This window comes from Agelaius tricolor, unplaced genomic scaffold, assembly GCF_023055355.1.
Source record: "Agelaius tricolor isolate 1412-34295 unplaced genomic scaffold, bAgeTri1.0.p SCAF_4, whole genome shotgun sequence".
Taxonomy (NCBI): domain Eukaryota; kingdom Metazoa; phylum Chordata; class Aves; order Passeriformes; family Icteridae; genus Agelaius; species Agelaius tricolor.
Window position 1 is genome coordinate 50562187 of NW_027269264.1, and position 18220 is coordinate 50580406.

The following is an 18220-nucleotide window of genomic DNA, read 5'->3' on the forward strand; positions in this document are numbered from 1 at the left end:
TCAAGCAAGATTCCAAAATATCCTAAACACACAGTAATTTAGTAGCTCTCAATTTTCTTCTCTTTGTAAGCCACTTTGGGCAAATGCATTTTAAATATTTCAGCAACTGTGACAACAGGCAATCAATCAATTCAGTTACTCTTGGCTACTAGTGCTTCAAAGGTGGGTACACAATGCCAAGGTTATTACTATCAAACTGACCTGGTGAGATGGGATGCTCTCAGCAAATCACTAGCACAAAAGCTTAGCAAGATTAACTTCAATTCCCCTAACTTATAATGCTAGATAAAAACACTAAGTCTAAAAATGAATCAGCATTCTGGAAATAGCTGACTAGTTTTGTGTACATGCATGTGTGTATGTACACATCTGATCACGTGCAGCCCAAATCATAAGAGCAGCTGTATTTATGAGTCACGTCATCTCTAGTCCATGCACACTGCAGACAATGTGTAACTGTGACATTTCCAACTTGAACTCAGCTACCTTTAAGTTCAGCATAAAACCTCCATCATTTAGCCCATACTATTAATTACCCTGAGCACCTGATGAACATGCCATAAACCACACAACAAAACTGCACATCAAAGATCAGAGTTAAGGTTCTGCAAGCATTTTTTCCTGGCATTCCCCACCCTCCAGATGCAAAACAAGCATTGTACTGTAGACCTAAAGTGCTATTAAAGAGAAGGTACCCTGTGTGGATATATTAACATGTAAAATAGCAAGGCTCTCCAGCATAAGAGTGACTTCAGAAACAGCAAAGTAAAAACATGTTTCAGTTTTGAAAAGTTACAGAGGTGTAAAAGCCTCAGACACTGGACAACATCACTGCAATACTGGATCTAAAGGATTTATACACAAAGAAAAATTTTAAAAACCCTACTCTTCTAACATTATATAGTCAAAACTTTCCATTAATTCCTATAATATGAACCACATATAACTCTACACATTTTTAGTTACTATCTCTTGAACAGACAGACAAGAAGAGGCACAGTTCCTTGCATTGTTACCTGAGGAAAAAACCCTAAAACTCAAGTTCTATTTTACCTTATCAAAGGACCACTGAACAAAAATTAGGCAAACGAACAGTGCTCAGTTTACTCATATGGAAACTTTTCTGTTTTATTCTAATGGGATGGAAGATTGTTGTACAGCAAACTCACCTCTTGCTGTACAACAGGACCCAGCTGCACATGATCTCCTATGTTAAGGCAGTATCAGAACTGGAAACCACTATCTGTACTTCTCAGCACACACCACAGTCCCACCTGGATCAGAGGAGCCCTAGGGAAAAGACTGGGGGATAGCTGTCGCCATGACTTAGCCCATCTCCTGAGGATACACCGATGTCTGGAGCAGGCTACAGGATGGATGAGTAGTCTGTGCAGTCCAGAGGCACAGCCACCAAAAAACCTGTCTGCAACTGCAGAGTGAGGAGCAACGGGGTATTCCCCAGGCCTGAGAGTCTGGGACCATATCTGTGCTTTTGATCCATGAACCAACATTGGAAGAAGTCTTTTGCTTCCCTGCCTGCTGACAGCTTAGAGGGTCCTTGGCTTTTGAGACTGAACAGGAGCTCCATAGACCTGGAGCAAGCAGGGCCCCATTCACCTGCAATACCATCTCCCTTTGCTGCACCAAACCACTGCTTATTAGCATCAATGATACCTAAGGGCAACAAAATACACAGAGAGAAACTCTGTAGGACCTTGCAATGCAGAAGCCCACGGAAAGCAGATTTCGTATTGAGAGTACCTCACATTTTCATCCTGGCATTAAGGATATTTTTGAGTAATTAAATGTTCTATCAGTTATATAATTGTAAGTGCTTAGAAAACTTTTATTTGCTTAATTATAAGCGTCACAAGAAGTAGACTACAACACCAAACTTTTAAACATGTTGTTCATTTTTGCGATCAGTTATTGGTAACTGACTGGTTCTCCATCTATTTCCTGCTCTGAAATCTTAACACATTTTGCAAGTTACTTTGAAATCAAATCACCTGGAAGAAGCTGAGATACAATACAGAACTCTATACAGCACAGGGCTAATGAATTACAAAAAGCATGGATAACAATGCCTTGACGAGTATTTAGCCCCTAAATTACTTGACAAAACTAATCATAATGCTTGGTGTTTTTCTCCCCTTCCAACTCATGTGTCAAGGCTTGTTCCTTCAAGTAGGAAAAGTACCTTATGAAATAAACTGCCTTAAGAACTATGAAACAGTAACTCTAACAACGTAGTTAATTTTTCTTGTTTCCTTTCATGCTAGGTATATTCATTTTAATTTACCCAGCCTGAATCACCTCTGAATGAGTTTTTAATATTGACTTTTTGTCTACATTAAACACGCTTATTGACACAGTGTGCTTGGTCAAATCATGCTTCTGAGCAGTGCTAATGAAGTTTCTATTTGTACTATAATTTTTCAGTTGTACCTTCCCTGAAACCCTGGCTCTCAGCACAACTGCAATACCATGCAACTAAAAAAATCAGAAGACCTGTTTTTCTCAAAACAATTAAAAACTGTCTTGCTAAGGTACAATTGCACCGAACATTCAGGACCTCAAGCAAGCCATCAGGAAACACTTTCTAATAGTCCTGCAAGTATCCATTGTTTGATCAAAGCATTGGGCAGAGGTTCATCAATCCCCAGGCTCTGAAGGCTCAAGCATTAAAGAAAGACAATGGATTTCAAGATAGGGAAGAATGGTCACCTGAGATGGTAAAGATTTCATCATGCACAGCCCTCAGCCATTGAGATCTAGCCCACCTAGTACCTATCAGCCCCAGATTACAGCATAATAACCTTTCTTGTGGTCATCCCCATTTATGTATCAGCTGCCAAAATTGAAGATGAAGAAGTTCAGCCATGTAGCAAAGGACCCTCTCAGATGAACCAAAGATGCCTATGGGATAAAGGTGGCATTGATGAACTGCTCACACTTAGTTCTGCAGACTGTGGCACATTCTGGTTCTCTTCTGCTCAGGCACTGCCTGCAAAACCAGACACATTTCCATCACTTTCAGAGCAATTCAGAACTACCACATAGCCCAGTGGAATCTGATCTGAAGACCCAACTTATCACACCATGTCCTTCAAAGCTGAGCTAAGAAAGAAGCAATTGTCACTATCTGTGACCTGGACACAAAGCATTTCGTTCTGAGAAAAATCTTCCCTTTGTCGCTCAAAAAACTCAACAAGTGAATCAGCTGTAAGCAACACTTTAGACAATAAGGTCTACCCACATTTCACCTTTACACTGTGAGTGAGTCTGGGAACAAAACTAATTTCACCTAGTGCAGTTCAATACCTGTGGCCCAACAAAAGAGATTCTGCTAGAACTTTAGTCAAACTGGCAATTTCTTACTGTCAGCAGCTGAGGGACAGATATTTGATCTTATCACAACCTCTTTGAAGGACTTAACATCACTCTCCCTGAACTGTTTTTCCCTTGCCAGCAAAGAAGAGAGGTAACCAGTGTATGGAAGAGCTCAACTCCTTCCTTGAGGATGGTAGTCAGGAACTTTAAGGTTGCTCAAAACCTTACAAAGCTATACAGCATGACTGAATAATATAATAATTCTTTTTTGATGGGGCTGTGACTGGGATATCCATATTGTCAACTAGGTAAGACAAAGGTTGATGTTACTTGCACTTCAGATGTCCACCTTCAGCTGCTCACATGAATGGGGTGGGGGGCAGCTGCATGTTCCCTTGCTGATACAAGCTGCTGTTCATACAGCTGTTGCTCCTGAAGGCTGATCTAGATGGCAGTCCTAAACCCTGAAGCATTGCAGCAGACCTGGGCACGCTATATTAGCTGATAAAATATGCTTAGACACTGTACTTGAATTTTTAAGAACTCCCTGACTTTATTATAGCCAGCATGTTGATGACCTACCATTTAAACAAATATTCAAGGGGATGTGTTCTCTGCTTCAATTTATCAGATGTTAGAGCTACAGACTTGCAGCTGAAAGCAGAATCTGTTGAACCAGCTTTAGACAGTAGCTTCTGTCAAGGAGGTGCAGAGAGAGCTCTTCCCTCATTTCAGTTTATTCTACTACTCCAACAACCCAGAGACAAAGGTATCTCTCCAAGAATAAACAAGGTGCCAAAAGTTGATGTGACCACCTCTAAGAGCTCCCAAAACACAAATCAAGCAATAGTATCCCTCAATCAACATCCCAACACTTTCTTTATTTAAGTCACCTTAACCACAAGTTTTCCTTGAAGTATTTGTGCTCTAGCTCAACTAGAAGCCTGTGTACTTTGTCTCAAGTTCCTGCTGTTAAACTACACTTCAAGTGGAACACAATTCCCAAACTCACTGCCACAAAGTTGAAAAAAGTTACATTCTGTAATTGCATCTTTCTAATCCCACTTTCCTAACCTTACTAAACTGAAAACACAAAACAAGATGAAGCTAAATATTTCATCAAGTTAAGAAATACAGAAAATGAAACACATGCAAGGTGGGCACTAGATCAGAGGAGCACGTACAATTAATATATTGCAGGAGTCACTCATCGAATAATGTTAGGGTACTATTTTTATCTCCAAGTGATTCCATAAGCAGAGTCTAACACATGTGAAGACCTAAGACAGAGAGCCGAGAATATCACTTCTCACAGGATTCTTTCTTCCGTGTCTCAGAAGTCTCAGAAGATGCATAACCAAAGACCAGACACTACAAAAATCCTCCATGCAGGGCTCCTCATGGAGGAAAGATGAGACAGAAATAACACACAAGAGATTTCAGCCACTTGAAGGGAATCCCACTGCTGGGGAGGGGTGCAAGCATCATGAGACCTCATCTTCCCACACTCAAAACTACCATCACAGGGCTGGTCAAAAGAATTTAGAAGAAAGGCACAGCCATTCAAGGACATCAAATACCCAAAAACCCAATCATAGTGCTGAGGTAAGGCAACTGGGAGCCTTGCCTAAATCTACACTTGTTAACACACATCCCAAATTACTTCTCAGGCAGCTTCAGCTTCTTTCCAGGAACAACTGCAAATATGCAGTCCAGAGAGCTCCCCAACCAAACAAAACTATTTCGAACAGTCATGATTTCTTTGACAAAAAATGGATGAGTAATGTAAGTGCAGGAAGAGGTCACCAGACCATTTGGATGTAAAGATGACACTGTTACCAACTAAAGGCTCCAGCGACTTCCTGAATAAGTAATAATGGAGGTGAGTCTAAGAATACACCTATCACACCTACGTGAGTAAGCCAGCCAACTCATTACAAAAGGTAAGTCTTATGCCAAACCCTTCCTTTACTTCCAAACAATGAGGCCAAACTGAACATGACTCAAATCTATTATTCCCCAAGCTACAAGTTATTTTGGTTTTGTGGAACAAAGCTCTTAAACCTTGACCAGACCAAGAGGCACTGAAGGTGCATGTTAGTCAAGCAAAGACATCATCCAATTTTTTTTTTTTCAGTTTGAGAGAAGCCAAAGGGCATGAAATGGGAGATGCAGGAGCCACAACTAAAACAGTTAACTGCTGGGAGAAGCAAGCTCATGGGGACAATATTTTGCCAGAGATCAAGCAGATATCAAGCACAGAGGAGTGTGCCTACGCCACATATCTTCTGCAAGAACAAAGGTTTTCCAATTGCCTGTTTTAAGAAAAAAGTGCAACTCCTCCTCCAGTTGTTTTGATAATTTAAGTACACTCCCTTCAGTTCTTTTCTGAGATGGCTGTGCCAGATTTCTTATTTACTGTATTCACAGGAGTGGAAATAGCAACCACAAAAGTTTTTTTGTATTAACAGGAAGGCTGAGAAAGGAATTGAATCTACCTTCACCCATTATGTGCTGCTGCAGCCCTTTGAAGGCTGCCTTCTTAAAGTGTGGAGAGGAAGAACACAGGAGTAGAAAAAAAATTGTGCCAAACAGCCCTGAAGCCCATAGAGTCCTGAGGAAAACATCGCCTTTACCCTGAATTAGCCATCAATGAGTGAAGCTATCAAGGGATGGCTTGAAGGCCCTTACTTTGAAATAAATATCACAGAATCATAAAATGTTTGGGTTGGAAGGGACCTTGAAGATGATCTAGTTCCAACCCCACTGCTATGGGCAGGGACACCCTCCACTATTCCAGGTTGCTCCAAGTCCCATCCAACCTGGCGTTGAGCACTTCCAGGGATGGGGCTTCCACAACCTCTGTGGGCAATCTGTGCCAGTGCCTCAATACCCTCACAATGAACAATTTCGCCCTAATACCTAAGCTCAGCCTACTCTCTTTGAGTTTGAACCCATTCCCCCTTGTTCTGTCCCTAAACGCTCTCGTAAATAGTCCTGCCCCATCTTTCCTCTAAGTTCCCGTCAGGTACTAAAAGGATATGGAAATACGGGACTAGATGATCGTCAGAGGTCCCTTCCAACCGTAACAATTCTGTGAAATACACACAGAGCAGAGCCCAGGGGGCAGCTCGGGGCGGGAGAAGTCTCACGCCGGGCCGAGGTTCCCGCAGGAGGCTCTTTGGGGCTAAAGGAGCAGATTGGCAGCGCAGCGGCGGCTGTGGCGCGGCTCCCCCTCTGCCCAGGCCGTGCCCGTGCCCCCTCCCGCAGGCCCGGCCCCGGCCCAGCCCCACACCGCGGCCCGCGCCGCGGGGGAAAGGCCCGTACCTTGAAGTACCCGCCCTCGTAGAGCGTGTTGGGGGGCCCGAAGATCGCCACCTCCCAGTTGTAGAGGTCGGACTCGTCGACCAGGGTGATGCGGAAGCCTTCGACCGGCTCCTCCTGCAGCGACTTCAGCTCCAGCATCAGCGCCTTCTGCGAGCTGCTCATCTGCTGCTGGGCCATGGCGCGGCGCGGCCCCCGCCGCGGCCGCCTCCTCGCTCCCGGTGCTGCTCCCGGTGGTCCCGGTGCCGGTGGTGCCGGTGCCGCCCCCGCCCCTCCCCGCGCTGACGGCCCCGCCGCCGCCACTTCCTTTTGTGACGGCGCCGCTCGCGCTGACCTCAGCGCGCCGCGCCGGCCCCGCCCCCGCCGCTCCGTTAGCCACGCCCCCCGCGCTCCCGGGCCACGCCCCCCGCACGCCCGGCCGTGCCCCGGCGCACAGCCAGGCCACGCCCCACCTCGCCCCGAGCCACGCCCCGCCGCACGCGCTGCCGCGCGCCACGCCCCCCCGCCGCGTGCATTTAAAGGGGCCGCGCTCGGTGGCGCTGTGGCCGCCCGGGAGGCGGAGTCAGGGGGTGGAGTGCGGATGGGAGCCAGACGCAGGGTTGTGGTGTAGCCAGCGATCACAAAATCACAGCATCAAGTCGTTTGGAAAAGATCTGTGACAGCATCATAGTCCAACCTATGACCCAACACCACCACTGAGTGCCACGTCCAGTCTTTCCTTAAACAACTCCAGAGACAATGGCCCCATCACCCCCCCTGGGCAGCCCATTCCAATGCATAATGACCCTTTCTGTGAAGAAATTCTTCCTAATATCCACCTTGTGCCTTCCCTGGGACTGCTTGAGACATTAAGCCATTAGCGAGTGTCCACAGGAGGGCCTCAAGGATGTTGAAGGTTCTAGAGGGGGCTCCTCCGTGTGAGGAGCAGCTGCGGGCACTTGGCCTGTTCAGCCTGGAGAAGAGTCTGAGGGGAGACCTCACTGCAGCTCCTCGTGAGAGGCAGAGGACAGGCAGAAACTGATCTCTTCTCTGTTACAGGACCTGAGGGGATGGCATCAAGCTGCGTCAGGGGAGGTTTAGTTTGGATATCAGGAAAAAGTTTTTCACCAGAGGGTAGTTGGGCAGTGGAACAGGCTCCGCAAAGACACAGTTCAAGAAGCATTTGGACAATGTTCTCAGGCACAGGGTGTGACTCTTGGGGTGCCCTGTGTATGGCCAGGAGTTGGACTCCATGGTGCTGGTGGTTCCCTGCCAACTCAGCTTAAACTGTGATTCTGTGATTCTATATGCCCTCCTCCTGTCACTGGCTGCCTGGGAAAACAGACTGACCCGCAGCTACACCCTCCTGTCAGGGAGCTGCAGACAGTGATAAAGACCCCCTGGGTTTCCCCTTCTCCAGGCTAAACACCCCCAGCTCCCTCAGCTGCTCGTCACAGGACATGGATCCCAGACCTTTCACCAGTTCCATTGCCCTTCTCTGAAATTGTTCCAGCACGTCAATCTCCTTCTTGGATTGGGGGGCCCAGAACCGGACACAGCACTTGAAGTGCCTCACCAGTGCCAAGTACAGGGCAAGGATCATTTCCCTAATCCTGCTGCTTTTATTATTATTGATCCAAGTCACGATACCACTGGCCTTCTTGTCCACCTGGGCAAACTGCTGTTGTCTCACGTTCAGCTCCTATCAAGCAGTCCCAGGTCCTTTCTCACTGGGCAGCTTTCCAGCCATTCTACCCCAAACCTGGAGCTGCAGGAGCTGTTGTGACCCAGGGACAGGACCTGGCACTTGGCCTTATTGAACCTCACACAATTGGTCTATCCAACCAGCCTGTCTAGATAGTCACAGGTCATGAGAGGGTACAACAGCGCATGGTTTGCCCACTGACACGCACCCGTGGTCACAAGACAGATGTTTTTGTACAGAGCATGGTTTTTGAGGAGTGAACTCACGTGACTCAGGGCACCATAGAAATCCTGTAGCAGCTCCCAAGCTGCAGTAGGACGCAAATAGACAGCTGCCATCCCTCACCCCAACATGTTGTTCTCACATTCTCCACAGATGTGTGATGTAGTCACACCAGAACATACCATTTCCAGCCTTCCTGCCATTCCGTGGCTTGGCTAAGGGTGAAAAATGCTTGCAGAAGTGTAGAGATCTATCAAACTGTAAGCATGAGCCAGCACCTGTTCCTTAGTGAGTATTTAATGAATAACATAAATAATATTCATTAAAAAAATAAAGAAAGAAAAATAACAGTAATTGTCCAGGAAGAGGATGACCCATTTCTGCTTGGCATTTCTTTCATCCTTCTGCTCATGGCAGGGCTCAGGCCACCTCACAGGGGCACCTGCTCCTTGGGAAAACAGGTTGGATGATGTGTTCCCTCATCCCTATGTCATTACATGGCTTTAACCTTCTTCTTTGCCCCCATCACCTCCCAGGCTTTCCCATCCCAATGACAATCCTGTAGACATGGGTGACCACTGGATCAATCTCCTGTACTTTCCAAAGCTATGGACTTTCCCAAAGGCACAGGACTGACAGCCAGGGCCCTGTGTGTTGGTGGGAGATCATGCAGCTGGGCAGCCTGAACTGCAGAGGGACCTTGAAGTGTCTCCCTGACACTTGGCAGCCTTGGCTCTGGCTCCCTCTGCAGACCTTGGCCCAGGGAGGAGAGCAGGAAGCAGCAGTTTTCCCCAAGCTCCAGCTGCTCCCAGAAAAAATTTGCTGTTTTCCAGTGAAATGCAAGGCACCCTTCCCCTTGTCCCTGAGACTGCTCTGCTTGCCCTTCTCCTGCCTCTTGAGCTTTCCCCAGAGTTGCCCCCATTACCGTCTCCAGAGGTGCCCCAGCACTGTCGGTGGTACCTGGACCAGGGCTTCTGATTGCCTCCAAGCTATAAAATACTCCAGCCCTTGCAAAATCCCATCTCACCCTGGACAATGTCCCTGTGGGGACTGGCATCAATCTTCTCATGGAGCTGGGATGAGTTCTTGCTCAGTGCCACTTGGGTAATACAGAGCAACATCCCTCATCCATCAGGAGCTTGACTGATTGCTGAAATAAAGTGTGTGCTCCCCCACAGGGACAGGTCAGCCACTGGAACAGGTCAGTGGCTCACTCTTCACCACCTTGGACTGAACTCAGATTTACTGAAAGCTGCTTAATTCAGCTCTCACTTCCTCAATGGGGGGCTGGAGGGCTGGATCATGAAACACTGTTTTTCAGAGAAACTGCTTGCAGGCCGGGCAGCACCATGCTGTGTGTGTTTTCTGGTGGAAGTTCGATCACATGTTCTTTTTATTTATGTCAGTGGAAGAGAACAGAAAAGAATTGACTGTTTCTGTTTCTGTTGGAAGGGACTACAGCAATCCTCCAATTCAACTGCCTGACCAATTCAGGGCTGACCAAAAGTTCAAGAATGTTGTTTAGGGCATTATCCAAATGTCCCGTAAACACTGACAGGCTGGGGGCATTAGCCACCTCAATAGCTTGCCTATTCTGTCCACCCACTCTGCAAAGAAATGCTTCCTGATGCCAAGTCTAAACCTCTCCTGGCTCGTCTTTGAACCATTCCACGTGTCCTATCACTGGATACCTGGAAGAGCTGAGTACTTCCCTCTCCACTTTCCCTCTTCAAGAATCTGTAGAGAGCATTACCTCAAACCCCCTTTCTCCAAACTAGACAAGCCCAAAGTCCTCAGCTCCTCATCAAAAGACATTCATCCAGCCTTTTCACCACCTTTGTTGCACTCCGCAGGACATATTAATGGATCTTCACATGCTTCTTAAGTTCTCCTTAGTTGATAGACATAACTCAAGCTGTGACTTCTGTGCTGATGCCAGCCAGCAACGACCTGGTCTATTAATATGGCATCCCAGCTTGCTGGTAAAACATGGATTTGCTCATGCGTGGAGAAAAATGTACAGGAGCCAAGCTCTTTTGGTACTGTACTGCCCTCAAAACATCTTTTTTTGCAGTCAGCCTCCAGCACAGGCTTTGTCTCAACCTGCCTCATGCTGGAAGAGATGGAAGAAAAAAAGTTTGGAGTTATTCAGGATTTATCTCTGTCTGATGCCTGTCTTGAATGTTAATGTAAGATGTAATCATGCAAGGCAAAAAGTAAAGCAAGCCCTGGTGTATTCAAGAGAGCAGACTGCAAATTTTCCATCATGTCTGCTTTCAGAAAAGGTATTGGTCTTTTTTCCCTCTGATTTTTTCCCCTTTCCTGCAAAAACATTCAACACTCAAAGAAAATAGAAACTGTTGAAGCAACAGGGCATTTTGAAGCCTGTGCTGCCTGGCAGCCCCCTCCAAGGCTCCTGCCTGCATTTCTGCCTGTGCTTTCAGGGAGGTTCAGCTGCTCTGCCTGGTGTCCCATTCCCCTGAATCCAGGCTGCCCTGAGGCTAGGATAACTTTTTTGATTTTTCATATGGCATTTCTCACCTCCAATCACCTCTGATATATCATCGTGAAAGGATGAAGCCTTCTTCTCCTCCTCCTTCAGCTGCTCTCCCATGGGTAGTCACAGCTCACCTGCAAGCAGCGCTTTACATGGGGTGTGCTCTGCCACAAACAGTATTGTCCCTTTTTATATTTTCTTTTATTTTCACCTGAATGAATCAGTTTGTTCTTTGGGCTCACAGAACAAGAAATAGGGTCTGATGTGGGAACATAGGTCTCCAGGCAAGACAAGACTCACTGGGAGAGGAGGAAGCTACACATACCATTAATCCAGTCTCCAGCAGCAGAACTTGTCACTGTAAACTGGACCCCAAGGTGCCACTAATACAATCGGTTAAATCTGACTTGAAAACTTCTAGGTCCTTTGCTTTGTTATTATCAGCTGTTTTTAATATCTCTCTTCCTCATTTATTTCTTTCTTCCTGTGAGCTGTGTTCACAAAGGATGACAAACTGAGAGTTAACTCCTCTGCTTAGCAACAGCAGAAGCTTTGAAAATGCAAACCTGTCTTGGTGTCACATTAGAGGGTTACTGCTCCATGAGCTGTCAGAGAGAGAGGACAAGAGGTGGGAAGATGTGGGAGTGCCTGTGTGACTCCATTCTCAGGACAGATTCCTCTCATGTGATACTTTTCACTGCTTTATCTAATTTCTTTCCTGAGTGGCTCAAAGGATGAGATACCTGTTCCTTCTGCAGGAGAACTGGATTCCCCTGGGATAAAATCCAATACCATCAACACCTTTTTCTCTCCTCCTGCCTCTTCCCTACTCCTGTGCTTTGGTGAAACATCAGCAGGGGTCCTGGGGACTCTGGGCTGGACTTTAACATCTTCTAACCCCCAGCAAGTCAGATGGTGAAGTGATGAAGAAGATTAGGCAGGCAGTAGGAGTTCTGCTTAGCCTACAGCTACCCCGCCAGGAGCCCTTTGTAGCTTAAGGAATAAGCAGCTGTTCCTTGGGCTGTATTGAAACAGAGCTGGACACCTGCAGGTCCACTTCATCACTGTCCTGCCCCAAAGTTGGCCCTAAACAGCTTAAGATATATTTGTCCAACCAGTTCTTTTGTATTTGTCCTTCAGATTGCCCAAAGTGGAAATTCATGTGCTCCTAGGTCAATGTGGTTCAGCTCTGGACTCAGCTTCTCTTCCTCTTTGAGACCTCATAGGTCTCCCCACCACCCAAATTTTACCCAGTTTTTTCTTACCAAGACCATTGTAGGGGTATGGAAGACAGAGAAAAGGGCAAAGATTATTTCCTCTGTCTCCTTCCTGAAGTGCCATTGCCCTGGTTGGGTGCAAATCTCCAGCAGAGGCCACAGAGCTGTTGGCAGCCCATCATTCCCACAGTGGCAGCAAACGTTGCCTATGGAACAAGGAGAAATAGCACCTGGGGTTTGCAGGCTAGTTTTGCTGCCCTGGAGGGGCAGTAATGGAGGAATCTGGGGTTACTTCTTTTATTTACACTAGATACCTCAGTCCCAGACCAGACGACAGACAAGCACCATCATGATGGATCTCAACCCTGACACAAAAACTCTGGTGCCAAAGAAAGATTTCCCCACAAAACTCCCTGAGCATTTAGTAAGGAAAATCAAAATGTGATTATCTGGTCTGCTGCCCAAGTGAACAATGCATTATTAGTGCATGGGATGAGCCTCACCTCAAAAAAAACAACAAACAAAAACCCCAAAAGAACAGTTGCACAAGTGCCCTCACCTTCACATTGACACCTACGTAAGTTCCTCTATCTGGGGAGCAGATCATCAGAGTACTCAAGCAAAGTAATTGTCAATCTTTGCGAATAAAAGTCTGTCCACAATTCTCCTTCTGGCTCCCTTTCACCTAAAAATGGGGCAAGCTCATCCTCAGGCAGAACTCATCACAGGGATGAAAAGATGCTTTTGAGCATCAGTCAGCAGCATCTGGGTTAACAGGAGCCTCCTACATCAATGTAGCCACCAGCAGGGTAATGCAAAGTTTGGAAGATTCAGAGCAAGGAGAAGAAAAATGTAGAGAAAACCAGCTCTTTAGTGGAGCTTATTCTTTTTCCTTATTTTGATTTGGCCTTTTTTCTGTTTGTTTTAATTTGAATAAAGTTGGCTCTTTTTTTTTTTTTTTTTGCCTTTCAACTCCAGTTTGCTCTTTTAAAATGGATGAAGTCCATCACAAGGGCTTGATAAAAGAGTGCTGTCACAATGCCTGCTTCTCCCATTCAGCTGATGAATAAATTATAAGTGCATTACAATGCTACTTCAGCTGTGATTCCAGGGCCTAAGGAGTGTGACGACTATGACCTTAGTGGTTTGAATTTCCAAGAGTTTGTGTACCTGGCTGTTCAGGTCACCTTACACCTTCCTTTCTGGGCTCAGTGTGCAGAATATCTGAGCCTTTTCAAGCTGCCAGCTACAGGGACAGTCTTCCAGCTGCCCACAGGGGTGGTGGTATGTGCTGTGGTCTTCAGAGATTCATGATCTCACAGAGATCGTAGAAATGTTGAGTTGGAAGGAAGGGACTCATCAGGATTCTGTTGAAACCTGAAGTGACTGTTACCCCCCTCCAAAGCAGCAAGCTGTGGAACACAATTCTTTATTGATGGGGCTGTGACTGGGGTATCCATATTGCTCAGTCCCAGGAATAGTTTCTGTGTTGAGAGCTGGAATTTTAGGTTCTTCTTGATGCACAAGACATCCCTGTCTCCAGCATTCTGGTGTGGCTGAGATGGCATGGATGCCAGCACCACTGGGATAAGGTAGCATGGGCTGTGCTCTGAGAGACATCAGCCTAAGCCAACATCCCCAGGGTTTCACCTTCACCTCACCCACAGGATCAGCTCTGTGGGGTGGGTGACCATCAAGGAGGGACTAACAGCTATCCCCATTCCTGGGGATGAGCCATCTCTGTAGGCAGGTGTTGGCAGCAGAGTGAAGGAGCTGGAGTACACAGAGCAGCTGCCTGATGGATTCACCAGACCCAGCTTTTACCCTCAGAGTAAAGGGTACTTTACCCTTGTATTTCTGCAGAAGCCATGGTGGGGATGGATAGCATTTTGAAGATGGTGAGTGAGGGGGAGGAGGAAGCCCTCTGGTCTCACACCATTCCTGCTTAGGGCCACCAACACCATGTACCATCCTGAATGGCATGATATCAGCTCTTGTCAGCTGAGCTTACAATGCTCTCACTCGTTGCCATACCTTGGGTGATCTCTGTGGGCTTGTCTCCAGGATCAATGCACTCATCTTCTGCCAGTAACTCAAATGCAGGCCCAGCAAGGTGTAGATGAAGATGCATGGCTCAGATCTTGCCTGAGGCTTTGAAAACTGACCATAAGAAGACTTTCCATTAGGAATCAGGGAAGGCCAAGTGAATTGAATTAGAGCTTGCTTTGCTGAGGCTGAATTTGGCCTTTTTGTGACTCTTCCCATATTAAATATGAACAGATCCAGAGGAAGAAAACCAAACTGCAGCATAAGCACCAAGCCCAAGGCATGGCCAGCAGGCTTGGGTGGCTGAATAGGAGAAGGAATCTCTTGGGTGAAAAGGTTCAGAGAGGGTTAGGGGCAGGGGATCCTCCCTTAGCATCTCCACCTCCAACTTCCTAACAAAGAGATGCTCTTCTGAAAAACTGCTTGTAGGGCTTGTGTGCCACGTGTAATGTCTCACTCTGCTGTATGCACCAGTAGGTTGTGAGCTCTGGAAACTGCTTTGTGGTGAGTGTGAAGCAGAACTGGGCAGGGAAACACCCTTGCACCAATCCTGAAAACTGCTCTGGGCACTCATATGTAGAAAGGAAGAGGCTGAACTTTCCTGCAGGAGCCTGAATCATTGGGAGGGTAATTGATGCAAATTTCCCAGACAGGTGAACAAGTCTGGAAAAGCCTTCCTGCCTATCCTGAGCATGCTGAGAGATGCTGTCATCTTCACCCTGGGGCTTGCTGTCCATGGAAATTTTGAAAGAACTTCTGTGGGGTCTTAAAAAAACAAATAGAAAACCACTGAGTTCACAAGGCTGAAACCCTCCAGCATTGTCCATGTTGGAAAGCAGTGCTCACACACCCTCTTGGAGAAGGGAGGGATGGGAGCCTGCAAGGACTGTTCAGGAGGTTGATTGTCTTCCTCTTGGCTCCACCAGCTGCTCTGCATTCCTGTCCCCTCCAACCACCCCTTGCTGGTTACCCCATTTCCATCAGCACCCTGTTGCAGACCTTGGGGCAACCACAGTTATATTCCTGCCTTGTTTTTGTGACTGAGGCTGGAGGGCTCAGACCTGCAAAAGGGTCCCTGGGGCACAAGGACAGGGTAGAGCATGGCTGTGCCCTGCAGGTGCTGTCCCTCAATGCTTTGTTGTGCCAACATCTCAATCCCCATCTACAGCTGCCTGTAGGGCCAGGTATATCTCCTCCAGACTTGTTTACCTGCTGTGAGATTTCCATTAATTAACCTCATGCTTCTCCATCCTGCAGGGAACCCATTGGCTGCACCCACCTGAAACTCTCCATCTACAGTAGCTTTGGCACATCCCATTTCCTTGTCCCATCTAGCACATCTCAGACCTTCTGCCTGGCCTCTACGGTGGGTTCTTTCCCTCTTCTAACCTGCAGCTGCCAATTCAAGGGCAGAAAGTGTGCAAAAAGAGCCAACAGCCATGTTTGTGTCTGGATGTACATCAGGGACAATTCATTCTGCAGAATTCCCATTTTAAAGATGGAGAAAGCTCTGATGCTGTCCTGAACAATAAGCTGTGGTTTTTATCTCAGAGGGGTCTGGTTTTCCTATGTTTTTTTCCATTTCAAGGATCTAGAAGAGTAGGAGGGAGGGAGCTTAAGATCTAAGCCTTTGCATCAGGACCCTCATTTGCACAGTGCTTTAAATTAATACGCTTTTCTTCTTGTCTTTGACACATTAAGTGGTGCTGCAGGGGAGGCTTTCAGCTGGGTGAGCTGGCTGTAGTCTGGTCCTATGGGTCTGCATCTCCTTATCTCCAAGATAATCAAAGGCCCTTACTTTGCTTTTTCCCTGGGGAAGTTAAAAAAACTGTGGTCAAGAAGAACCAAAAAAAAGGCAAGTTTTAGCTATTTCTCTCTTCATGCTGCCCCTTAGGTATGAGAGTGGGGTAGAGCAGAAAAGGCCTATGGGGTGGAGGCCTCTCCCTCCTCAGGAAAAATGTGCAGAGCAGGGGTTGCAAGATGGGAACAGAGGAATCAGTAAGGACTTTCAGAGGAGTGAATTCTTCTCTCTGCAAATAAGCAGCCAACATTCCACGAAGGCCACAAAAATTAGATAAAAGCCTTTCTCCACCTCAAGCATGTTTTTCTCTCAGCATCCATTTTTAATTTATTTATCTGGTTTTTTTTCTTTAAGTGCAGCACTGGTGAGCAGTGCCAGGACACTCAGATCCTTCCCTAAGCATTAGAGCATGTGCTCAGCTTCAGACATGCAGAGTTTTTCCCTAGAGTGAGACATACTTTCATTTACTTGAATGCTTACAAGCGAAAGAAATTAGAAGGGAGGGTTTGCACACAGTATGCTTATTTGTCCGATAACACTATAAAGCTGCTTCTTCCAGAGCAATTTTCAATGCCATAGGGCATTTTTCTGTGGGGCTTCTTCATACATGTGAAAATATTGTTCCATTGACTTTACTACCCTAATCTCATTTTTGTTTACAGTCATCTATATACTGACTTTCACATATTAAATATATATACATATATGCTTCTTTCACATCTACTTGCTGTTTAGAAACCTGCAAAAGCAGTCAAAAGTTCTGATAAGAGAGTACAATCAAATTACCCTGCTGTTACTCCTCATATTCTGATGATTAATAAATAATAAAAGCCATTTGAGTAATATTTTATCTGGGGCTCTTGGAAAATAGGAGCTCATTAAGCTCCTGGCTGTTCCTATCCATGGAGGTATTTCCGAAATGTTGGTAAAGCAGGAGAAAACAAAAGGATTCTCACTTATTGAATCATGGAATCAGAATGGCTTGGGTTGGGAGGGACCTGTAATGAGCATCTGGTTCCACGCCCCAGCAGCGAGCAGGGACATCTTCAACTAGAGCAGGTGGCTCAGGGCCTTGTCCAACCTGGTCTTGATGTTTCCAGGGAAGGGGCATCCACCACCTCTCTGACAGGCTGTAGTGGTTTAGCCCCAGCCAGCAGCCAAGCCCCAGGCAGCCACTCTCCCTGATGGGATTCGGCCAAGAATTGAAGCAGTAAAAGTGAGAAAATGTGTGGCTTGAGATAAAGAGAGTTTAATAGGAAAAGCAAAAGCCACGCATGCAAGCAAAGCAAAACAAGGAATTAATCCACTGCTTCCCATGGGCAGGCAGGTGTTCAGCCATCTTCAGGAGAGCCAGGGATCTATCACACATAATGGTTACTTGGGAAGACAAATACCATCACTCCAAATGTCTCCCTACCTCCTTCTCAACACTTTAGATACTGAGCATGATTTCATATGGTCTGGAATCAGTTTGATGAGTTTGGTCACCTGTCTTGGCTGTGTCTACTCCCAGCTTCCTCTGCACCCCAAGTCTTCTTGCCAGTGTGGTGGTATGAGAAGCAGAAAAGGCTTTGGCTCTTTCTTACCACTCAGCAATAACAAAAACATGTCTATGTTATTAACACTGTGTTCAGCACAAACTCAAAACACAGCCACATAACTGTGAAGAAAGCCAACTCTGTAGAAAATTAACTCTACCCTAGCCACTGTACTCTAAACCAGCACACAGGTTTGTACTTTTTTTATAGCACAGACCTGAGAGCTGGATGCAGTGCTCCAGGTGGGTCTCAGCAGAGCAGAGCAGAGGGGCAGAATCCCCTCCCTGCCCTGCTGCCCACGGGGCTCTGGATGCAGCCCAGGACACGTTTGGCTCTCTGGGCTGTGAGTGCCATGGCTGGGCCATGTGCAGCCTCTCACCCACAGCACCCCCAAGCCCTTCTGGGCAGGGCTGCTCTGGGGCTGTTCATGCCCAGCCTGTGCTGGTACCAGGGGTTGCTCCTACCCAAGTGTGCTTGGCCTTGTTGAACCTCATGAGATTCCCAAGGCCCCACTCCCCAAGGCTGTCCAAGTCCCTCTGCTTGGCATCCTGTCCCTGC

General features: G+C 46.7%; 1 protein-coding gene and 1 long non-coding RNA gene across 4 annotated transcripts in view; both read right to left on the reverse strand.

The window, feature by feature from the left end:
* UBE2R2 (ubiquitin conjugating enzyme E2 R2) overlaps positions 1 to 6953 on the reverse strand; it is a 54328-nt gene extending 47375 nt beyond the window's left edge. Inside the window, exon 1 of the mRNA XM_071425761.1 lies at positions 6661 to 6953. Within this exon, the coding sequence (XP_071281862.1) occupies positions 6661 to 6837 (177 nt within the window). The 5' untranslated portion in view covers positions 6838 to 6953. The remainder of the gene's footprint in view (positions 1 to 6660) is intronic.
* Positions 6954 to 8850: 1897 nt separating this feature from the next.
* On the reverse strand, positions 8851 to 18160 carry LOC139589367 (uncharacterized). Of its 3 annotated transcripts, XR_011678994.1 has the most exons (5): positions 17542 to 18160; positions 12837 to 14437; positions 12326 to 12483; positions 11105 to 11551; positions 8851 to 10676 (listed from the first exon to the last, which is right to left on the reverse strand). It is a non-coding gene; the product is annotated as an uncharacterized lncRNA (long non-coding RNA). The 3 variants fall into 3 exon arrangements; XR_011678993.1 differs by having other exon boundaries at positions 8851 to 11551; positions 14312 to 14437; XR_011678992.1 differs by having other exon boundaries at positions 8851 to 11551.
* Between the last annotated feature and the right edge of the window lie 60 nt (positions 18161 to 18220).